At 44.0% G+C, this 10,655-nt stretch overlaps 1 protein-coding gene across 1 annotated transcript; it reads right to left on the bottom strand.

Annotated features, from left to right (window-relative positions):
* Positions 1-8,468: 8,468 nt before the first annotated feature.
* LOC125507253 (uncharacterized) lies at positions 8,469-9,658 on the bottom strand. The gene is made up of 3 exons (XM_087524284.1): positions 9,620-9,658; positions 8,750-9,466; positions 8,469-8,525 (listed from the first exon to the last, which is right to left on the bottom strand). The coding sequence occupies exons 1-3, from the start codon at positions 9,656-9,658 to the stop codon at positions 8,469-8,471; spliced, it is 813 nt and encodes a 270-aa protein (XP_087380410.1).
* Between the last annotated feature and the right edge of the window lie 997 nt (positions 9,659-10,655).

Consider the following 10,655-nt stretch of genomic DNA (forward strand, 5'->3'; position numbering starts at 1 on the left):
TACTCATACATATACTCATACATATACATATAATCTGCAGGAAAAAAACATATATGTGTTTGCAAAAAAAAGGGGGAAGAGGGGGGCGGTGCCGGCCCAGACCACAGCGAGGTAGAGGTGACGGCGGCGCGGGGCAGCTGGGGTGCGGTGAGGCAGAGGTGGGGCGGAGAGACCGCGACGGCGCGGGGTGGCGCGCGGTGACGGCGTCGGGGCGGCGCGGGGTGGTGACGGCGTCGGGGCAGTGCGGGACGGTGTCGGAGGCAGGGCGACGACGGCGACGGCGAGGCGCAAAGGGGCAGCCTAGCGGCGTCGTCGGGGCGCGATGAAAGAACTGAACGAAATTTTTCACAAGTCTTGCTTATATAGACGGCGCATTGGTCACGGTTCGTGGCACCAACCGTGACCAATGCCCCCCTTTAGTCCCGGTTGGTGCCACCAACCGGGACCAAAGGCCTCTTTTCAGCAGCCCAAAGGGCGGGAAGCGGCGGCCTTTGGTCCCAGTTGGTGGCACCAACCGGGACTAAAGGGGGGCATTGGTCACGGTTGGTGCCACGAACCATGCCCAATGCCCCCCTTTAGTCCCGGTTGGTGCCACCAACCGGGACCAAAGGCCTTGTGCTGCCCCGCGCCCAAATGTTTAGTCCCACCTCGCTAGTTGAGAGGGAGCCGCACCTGTTTATAAGGTGCGGTGCGCCTTCCCTCTCGAGCTCCTCTCTAAAGGAGGCTTTCGGGCCTAACCGTGCAATGTGTGCCTGTGGGCCTACTGGGCATCCTGCGGGCCTGAATCCTGGCCCATGGTAGGGTTTCTAGTCGTATTCAGGCCGTGGGTGCCGAGTAGGTGGCAGTTTTTTTGTTTTTTTGTTTTTTTGTTTCTACTTACAACAAAATACTTATTGTTGCTATATTTAATTTTTTTTCCAATTTTTTGTTTTGTTTTCTGCATTATTTATTTTCTTTTGTTTTTTGCTTTATTTTTTAATTCTTTTTGCTTTTAGTTTTAGAAAAATTATAAACTTTCTATTAGTACCATTAGTTTTCAAATTTGAAAACACTTTTTTTGTTTTCTTTGTTGCTTTATTTATTTTATTTTGTTTCTACTTACAACAAAATACTTATCGTTGCTATTTTCATTTTTTTTCTAGTTTTTTTGTTTTGTTTTCTGTATTATTTATTTTCTTTTCTTTTTTGCTTTATTTTTTAATTCTTTTTGCTTTTAGGTCAGCAAAATTATAAACTTTCTGTTGCTTTATTTATTTTATTTTGTTTCTACTTACAACAAAATACTTATTGTTGCTATTTTTTCCAGTTTTTTGTTTTGTTTTCTGCATTTTTTTGTTTTAGGTCAGCAAAATTATAAACTTTCTGTTAGTCCCATTAGTTTTAGAAAAATTATAAACTTTCTGTTAGTGCCATTAGTTTTCAAATTTGAATAGTTAAAATTTGAATTCTTTGAAAATTGTTTGAATCACAAGTTTGTGATTAACTTACTAAAGAAATGAGAATAGATGCACTTATAGAGAAAATTCAACCTAAATTCCTAGTAAATTTCTATGAATTTCATAGAAATTCACTATGAATTTAGGTTAAACTTTTCTCTATTAGGGCATCTATTTTCACTTTGAGAGGAGCTCAACAAGGCAGAGAGGGAAGGGCTTATAAACCGGTGTGAGCCCCCTTCAGTTGGCGAGGTGGGACTAAACTCTGCCCACAACAAGGACCAACCCTTTAGTCCCGGTTTGTGGCAAAACCGGGACTAATGGTCATGGGCTAGGGGCGAGGAGAAAAATTATGAACTTTCTGTTAGTGCCATTAGTTTTAGAAAGTTGAAAGTTGAAAGTTGGCATGGGCCAGGGACTAATGGTCATGGTATTACGAGGGCCGAACCATAAGACATGAAAGCATTTCAAATGAACTCTGAAAAAGTTGAAAGTTGGCATGGTATCATAATTTCACCCACATAGCATGTGCATGTACAAAACGAACAATGGTAGCATGTTCGTGTGTTACAAAGTTGGCATGGTATCATCATAATAGTTGCGGGAGAAAGTCTTCACTTTTTCTTCGCTTGTGTCATTTGCTTATTGCGCCGTAACCATGGATAATCTTCATTGTTTATCAGGATGCTTGGGTCAGCCTTGACATTGAAGGGAGGAATTTCATGAAGCTTTTCATAGTCTTCAGACATGTTTGTCTTGCCGTCCACTCCCAGGATGTCCCTTTTTCCTGAAACAACTATGTGGCGCTTTGGCTCATCGTATGATGTATTCGCTTCCTTATCTTTTCTTTTTGTCGGTTTGGTAGACATGTCCTTCACATAGATAACCTGTGCCACATCATTGGCTAGGACGAACGGTTCGTCAGTGTACCCAAGATTTTTCAGATCCACTATTGTCATTCCGTACTGTGGGTCTACCTGTACCCCGCCGCCTAACAGATTGACCCATTTGCACTTAAACAAAGGGACCTTAAAATCAGGTCCGTAGTCAAGTTCCCATATGTCCACTATGTAACCATAATATGTGTCCTTTCCGCTCTCGGTTGCTGCATCAAAGCGGACACCGCTGTTTTGGTTGGTGCTCTTTTGATCTTGGGCGATCGTGTAAAATGTATTCCCATTTATCTCGTATCCTTTGTAAGTCAATACAGTCAAAGATGGTCCCCTGGACAACAAGTACAACTCATCACAAACAGTGTTGTCACCTCTGAGATGTGTTTCCAACCAACTGCTGGAAGTCCTGATGTGTTCACATGTAATCCAGTCATCGCACTGCTCTGGGTGTTTGGAGCACAGACTGTTCTTGTGTTCATCGACATACGGGGTCACCAAGGTAGAGTTCTGTAGAACTGTGTAGTTTGCTTGAGACCAAGAATATCCGTCCCTGCATATTATTGAGTCTCTTCCAAGAGTGCCTTTTCCAGTCAGTCTCCCCTCATACCGCGATTTAGGGAGACCTATCTTCTTAAGGCCAGGAATGAAGTCAACACAAAACCCGATAACATCCTCTATTTGATGGCCCATGGAGATGCTTCCTTCTTGCCTAGCGCGGTTACGGACATATTTCTTTAGGACTCCCATGAACCTCTCAAAGGGGAACATATTTTGTAGAAATACAGGCCCCAGGATGACAATCTCGTCGACTAGATGAACTAGGACGTGCGTCATGATATTGAAGAAGGATGGTGAGAACACCAGCTCGAAACTGACAGGACATTGCGCCACATCACTCCTTAGCCTTGGTATGATTTCTGGATCGATCACCTTCTGAGAGATTGCATTGAGGAATGCACATAGCTTCACAATGGCTAATCGGACGTTTTCTGGTAGAAGCCCCCTCAATGCAACCGGAAGCAGTTGCGTCATAATCACGTGGCAGTCATGAGACTTTAGGTTCTGAAACTTTTTCTCTGGCATATTTATTATTCCCTTTATATTCGACGAGAAGCCAGTCATGACCTTCATACTGAGCAGGCATTCAAAGAAGATTTCTTTCTCTTCTTTTGTAAGAGCGTAGCTGGCAGGACCTTTATACTGCTTCGGAGGCATGCCGTCTTTTTCGTGCAAACGTTGCAGGTCCTCCCGTGCCTCAGGTATATCTTTTGTCTTCCCATACACGCCCAAGAAGCCTATCAGGTTCATGCAAAGGTTCTTCGTCACGTGCATCACGTCGATTAAGGAGCGGACCTCTAGGTCTTTCCAGTAGGGTAGGTCCCAAAATATAGATTTCTTCTTCCACATGGGTGCGTGTCCCTCAGCGTCATTCAGAACAGCTAGTCCACCGGGACACTTTCCAAAGAGTACGTAGCGTAAATCATTGACCATAGCAAGCACGTGATCACCGGTGCGCATGGCGGGCTTCTTCCGGTGATCTGCCTCACCTTTGAAATGCTTGCCTTTCTTTAGACAATGATGGTTGGTCAGAAGAAATCGACGATGGCCCAGGTACACATTCTTCCTGCATTTTTCCAGGTATATACTTTCAGTGTCATCTAAACAGTGCGTGCATGCGTGGTATCCTTTGTTTGTCTGTCCTGAAAGGTTACTGAGAGTGGGCCAATCGTTGATGGTCATGAACAGCAACGCCTTAAGATTAAATTCCTCCTGTCTGTGCTCATCCCACGTACATACACCGTTTCCATTCCATAGCTGTAAAAGTTCTTCAACTAATGGCCTTAGGTACACATCAATTTCGTTGCCGGGTTGCTTAGGGCCTTGGATGAGAACTGGCATCATAATGAACTTCCGCTTTATGCACATCCAAGAAGGAAGGTTATACATACATAGAGTCACGGGACAGGTGCTGTGATTGCTGCTCTGCTCCTCGAAAGGATTAATGCCATCCGCACTTAAAGCAAACCATACATTCCTTGGGTCCTTTGCAAACTCATCCCAGTACTTTCTCTTGATTTTTCTCCACTGCGACCCGTCAGCGGGTGCTCTCAACTTCCCATCTTTCTTTCAGTTCTCATTGTGCCATCGCATCAACTTGGCATGCTCTTCGTTTCTGAACAGACGTTTCAACCGTGGTATTATAGGAGCATACCACATCACCTTCGCAGGAACCGTCTTCCTGGGGGGCTCGCCGTCAACATCACCAGGGTCATCTTGTCTGATCTTATACCGCAATGCACCGCATACCGGGCATGCGTTCAGATCCTTGTATGCACCGCGGTAGAGGATGCAGTCATTAGGGCATGCATGTATCTTCTCCACCTCCAATCCTAGAGGGCATACGACCTTCTTTGCTGCGTATGTACTGTCGGGCAATTCGTTATCCTTTGGAAGCTTCTTCTTCAATATTTTCAGTAGCTTCTCAAATCCTTTGTCATCCACAGCATTCTCTGCCTTCCACTGCAGCAATTCCAGTACGGTACCGAGCTTTGTGTTGCCATCTTCGCAATTGGGGTATAACCCTTTTTTGTGATCCTCTAACATGCGATTGAACTTCAGCTTCTCCTTTTGACTTTCGCATTGCGTCCTTGCATCGACAATGACCCGACGGAGATCATCATCATCGGGCACATCGTCTGGTTCCTCTTGATCTTCAGCAGCTTCACCCGTTGCAGCATCATTGGGCACATCGTCTGGTTCCTCTTGATCTTCACCAGCTCCCCCCATTGCAGGATCACCGTATTCAGGGGGCACATAGTTGTCATCGTACTCTTCTTCTTTGTCGTCTTCCATCATAACCCCTATTTCTCCGTGCCTCGTCCAAACATTATAGTGTGGCATGAAACCCTTGTAAAGCAGGTGGGAGTGAAGGATTTTCCGGTTAGAGTAAGACCTCGTATTCCCACATTCAGTGCATGGACAACACATAAAACCATTCTGCTTGTTTGCCTCAGCCGCATCGAGAAACTCATGCACGCCCTTAATGTACTTGCGGGTGTGTCTGTCACCGTACATCCATTGCCGGTTCATCTGCGTGCATTATATATAATTAAGTGTCCAAATTAATAGAAGCTCATCATCACATTAAAACCAAAGTGCATACATAGTTCTCATCTAACAACATATAGCTCTCCAGAGCATCTAATTAATTAAACAATACATTGAAACTATGTAAAACATTTCAATGCAAAAACAAATGCGATCATAATCGCAACCAAGGTAACAATTGATCCAACGGCATAATGATACCAAGCCTCGGTATGAATGGCATATTTTCTAATCTTTCTAATCTTCAAGCGCATTGCATCCATCTTGATCTTGTGATCATCGACGACATCCACAACATGCAACTCCAATATCATCTTCTCCTCCTTAATTTTTTATATTTTTTCCTTCAACAAATTGTTTTCTTCTTCAACTAAATTTAACCTCTCGATAATAGGGTCGGTTGGCATTTCCGATTCACATACATCCTACATAAATAAAATCTATGTCACGTTGGTCGGCATAATTTTCATAAACAATAAATGAACCAATAGTTATAAAGATAATATATATACCACATCCGAATTATAGACAGGACGAGGGACGACGGGGGCGGATACCAAAACCATCGCACTATATAAGATGCAATAATAAAAGTAAGAAAATAATACAAGTATCTATGTAAACATACAAGTAAGAATATTTTTCCTTTCAGAAAGAAGATAAGAACAAGAGGCTCACCACGGTGGTGCCGGCGATGAGCTCGGCGCGGGTGATGGACGGCGGTGAAGACGGGGACGGAGCGTGATGGACCGCTAAACCTAAACAAATATTATGGAAAATGGAGCTTGGAGGTCGAGCTTGGAGAGGAGAAAGCTTAAGTAGTGTGGCTCGGGCATTCCATCGAACACCTTGTGTGCATAGGAGGTGAGCTAGAGCACCACCAAGCCCTCTCCCCCTCAGCCAGAGAAAAACAGAGCACTGGGGTGCTCTGCTCGCGAGCGAGGGGTATATATAGGAACCTCATTGGTCCCGGTTGGTGACTTGATCCAGGACTAAAGGGGAGCCTTTGGTCCCGGTTGAAGCCACCAACCGGGACCAATGGTGGTGGGCCAGGAGCGAGGCCCATTGGTCCCGGTTCATCCCACCAACCGGGACCAAAAGGTCTAGATGAACCGGGACCAATGGCCCACGTGGCCCGGCCGGCCCCCTGGGCTCACGAACCGGGACCAATGCCCACATTGGTCCCGGTTCTGGACTGAACCGGGACTAATGGGCTGACCCGGCCTAGACCAAAGCCCTGTTTTCTACTAGTGAAGCAAGATAATTAGTCTAGAAAATTCTACATTAATTAGATAATTCAAGGTACATACTGTGAGAAAAATTAGCATCTGATGGTCTCAATTCGACACTACCCTCAATGTAAGCATCGTGAGATAAATTGTCTGAAAACCTTAACAGTATCGTTCACACACATCCATACTTGTACATTGAGGAGACATTATTGACAAGATTTTTTTTGCTTGAGATGTTTTTTAGATATCCAAAAGATGTTTAGCAAATAGGTGATGAATGCCATGAGTTTGATCACTTGGAACTCTTATTCAGAGCATTTATACACGAAGACAAGTTTAGGAACTGAAATTAATTCCCTAAAGTATGGCATCACCGTTTTTCCTTTCTTTCACATGGTACATAAGAGGAGAATATGCACCACAAATGAAACCATGGATTGCTCGCTAGATTACAGTACCGATGGATATATGTCTGTACATGGAATTTTGTACTCGCTCGAAACAGTATATCGATATTATAAATTTATGAGTGATGTTGTGGTTCCTGTACAAACTAGCTGATACATTGTTTCTGTGACTTTAGGTTTTGATTAGAAAAAAAGGACGAGGTCCACAAGAACATGATTGTGCTGCTGAATTGAGGAGCATCGTGAGTGATTAATCAAGATGCCATAAGCATACCCATCAGAAATATGCCTGCTGAGCAATAACATGGTTACAGCTTATGTCTACATTAACTGAATAAATGATTTATCCCACTGATGGTCCGTCATGATTTCGTGAACGTGTTTTGAGAATTTTGTAACACTAATATATACTCACTTTTTCATCAAAATGGCTGCACCACATGACTACAGGACACACCAACAGAGTAATCCACATGACCTATTCAGTAGCCCTATCTTCAGTTAGCACGATCCACAAGATTATATTTCAAACTTCTTAAAATTATGAATTTCTCTTTTTCACGAAACATTGGCATCATAAGTCTTTCAAGATTACAGGTATCTCTTTAGGCACAGATGACGAACACGTGTACTACAATAAAATAGTAGCTTCTCAAAATGATTTATCAAACACCGAACAGAAGTACAAAATAGGTATAGCCTTTGTAGACCACAATGTGCAGACATTCCAGATGTACTGAACCAGTGACATGTATATGCGTACTTGCATGCATAATTTCATACTTTCAATTAAAAAAATACAATCAGTCCGATCTAAGATTTTTACTTAAGCATCATGACACCTGAGATATACATGTGATACATAACACATTTAGGCTTTAAGTAAAACAAATAGGAACAAGTCTTAGTTTGAGCTTTATTTTTCAACTTCAAATGAACATAAAAAAATTGATAAGCTAAAATATTGTTGTGCTATATTCATACATGTTTATATTTTCTTCTCAATAAAATGGAATACAGGCCGAACCTACTACCAAATGAACAGCTATTACTAAATGAACACAGTGTATTGCTACTTATTTAACCAATATGTTGTACTCAAAATTTCATCAATTTTCCATATTTCAACAGTAGAATTTAGTAGGTACAAAATTTACAATGATTGTCAACTAAATCTATTATTGGATTAACAATGCAATTTTAATATAAGTAAATAAGTACTTTAGGTGTTGCTCGCACAACTATGTTCGCAAAAGAATTAAATTTTTAAAAGTCATCACACTTGGTTATAATTTTTCTTTAGACTAATAAAATAATATTACATCTGTCGCAAATTAGTTGACTTAGTATGTTCTATTAATTAAACTGCATCATCAGAAAGAGAGACAAATATCAGGCGGTCAGTACACATATGATAGTAGTGCATTGCAAGGGAGCAGAATCCTCAAGCTGATATCATTCAGAGCAGAGTTAAGTCAATCTATAGCCAGTACTAAGCACAGATCTAGAGTGTGGGCACTAGCATCCTCTAAAATTCCAAATTTTCTCTCAAATCCAGCGAGACGTAACTTGGATCTATTGGAAATTCTACTGGAAATCACACATTTCATTCAGATCGGGCCACAGAACCCAAACCCCCGCCAAAATCTCATCTTTTGTGCTGAGTACCATACCTTGTGGATGGCGTTGCAGCCGGCAGTGTTGTCCTCGGGGATCTCCTCGATCTGGACGCACGTCCTCGCCGGCTTCTTCTTCTTCTTGTCATCCTCCTTGTCCTTGGCGGCGGCCTTGATCTTCTTGGGCTTCTCCGGCCTGCGCTCCTCGACCTCCAGCTCATCCTCGTCGTCGTCGGAGGTGGTGAAGTCCTCCTCCCAGGTGTAGGCATGCGACCATGGCTCGAGCGAGCCTTTGCCCTTGATCTCGGTGCCCCACTTGGTCTTGGTCTTGCCTCCGGCGCCGCCCTTGGACTTGGCCTCCCACCTCCACTTGCATTCGAATCCGTCGTCGTTGGGGGAGGCGAGCTCCGCCTCCCACTTGAGTGCCCTGCCCCCGCCGCGCGGCTTCTCCTCCGCTGTCCACTTAACCTTCCGGCCGCCGGGCTCCGTGGCCGCGTAGGTGTACTTGCGGCGCGCCGGCTGCGGGGCGGCCACCCGGGCCACGAGCTCGAGCGCGGCGATGTGGTCCGTGAGGTCGTGCAGGAGGAAGGCGTGCGGGGAGGGGATGGGGGGCGGGGCGAAGAAGGGGTCGGCAGGGAGGTAGAGGTCGAGGAGGTCGGGATGGTGGGGGAAGGCGAAGGGGGATGGGGATGGGGGTGGGAGGAAGGGGCAGGAGGCGGAGAGGGAGGAGGTAGGTGGTGGTGTGTGGATGAGATGCGAACGTCGTTTTTTTACCTAGATGGGTGGGGAGAGAGGGAGGGGATAACCCCACAGTTTTTTTTACCTGGAAAAAAATAACCCCATCTCTTTGCCATCTGCCAGCAGATGGCAAAGAATCTTTTCCGTCTGCTGGCAGATGGCAAAGAGGTGGGGCTGGTACACCGTTACATGCTTGACGGCCACAGGATTTGCCAACCTCTTTGCCATCTTTTGGCAGATGGCAAAGATTATTTGCCATCCACTAGCAGATGGCAAAGAATTGGCTGATGGCAACCATGTTCTTTGCCGTCTGTCAGTTCTTTGTCATTTTTTTTTAAAAGCAGATGGCAAAGACGTTCTTTGCCATCAGCTGGCAGATGGCAAAGAGCTGGCTGATGGCAAATTCCCTGTTTCCAGTAGTGTCTTGTACTACCCATATCATCAATATTAATCAAGCAGGGCGTAGGGTTTTACCTCCATCGAGAGGGCCCGAACCTGGGTAAAACTTCGTGTCCCTTGCCTCCTGTTACCATCCAGCCTAGACGCACAGTTCGGGACCCCCTACCCGAGATCCGCCGGTTTTGACACCGACAGTCCTATAGCTCAAAATAATAAGTAAATGCATGAAAAATAACAAATGAAGAAAGAAAGGGTTGAAAATTGTTGATGTGGTTTCAAATGGTGCATTTTGAACACAGAAAAAGTATGGAGTTCAAATAAATTCAAAAAATGGAATCCATTTGTAGCAGATGAGTTTCCATATGAAACCCTGATACTTCGAAAGAGATTGTCCGTTTTGTACAAGAAGTGCATCCAGTTTTGGCCGTAAGCTTCTCTACTTTCTTTCACATGCTATGTGGTTGAAATGATGATACCGTGCCAACTTTCATCCTTTTCAGAGTTCATTTGTAGTTCTTTTTAATTTCAGGGTCTTATAGCTCAAAATAATCAGGTAATGCATGAAAAATAACAAATGAAGTCAGAAAGGGTTAAAAATTGATGATGTGGCTTTGAATGGTGCATTTTGAACATAGAAAAACTATGGAGTTCAAATAAGTTCAAAAAATGAAATCCATTTGTAACAGATGAGTTTCCGTATGAAACCCTGATACTTCGAAAGAGATTGTCCGTTTTGTACACGAAGTGCATCCAGTTTTGGCCGTAAGCCTATCTACTTTCTTTCACATGCTATGTGGGTGAAATGATGATACCATGCCAACTTTCA

The sequence above is a fragment of the Triticum urartu genome, chromosome 5A, assembly GCF_056163025.1.
Source record: "Triticum urartu cultivar PI428250 chromosome 5A, HENAU_Tu73, whole genome shotgun sequence".
Lineage (NCBI taxonomy): Eukaryota > Viridiplantae > Streptophyta > Magnoliopsida > Poales > Poaceae > Triticum > Triticum urartu.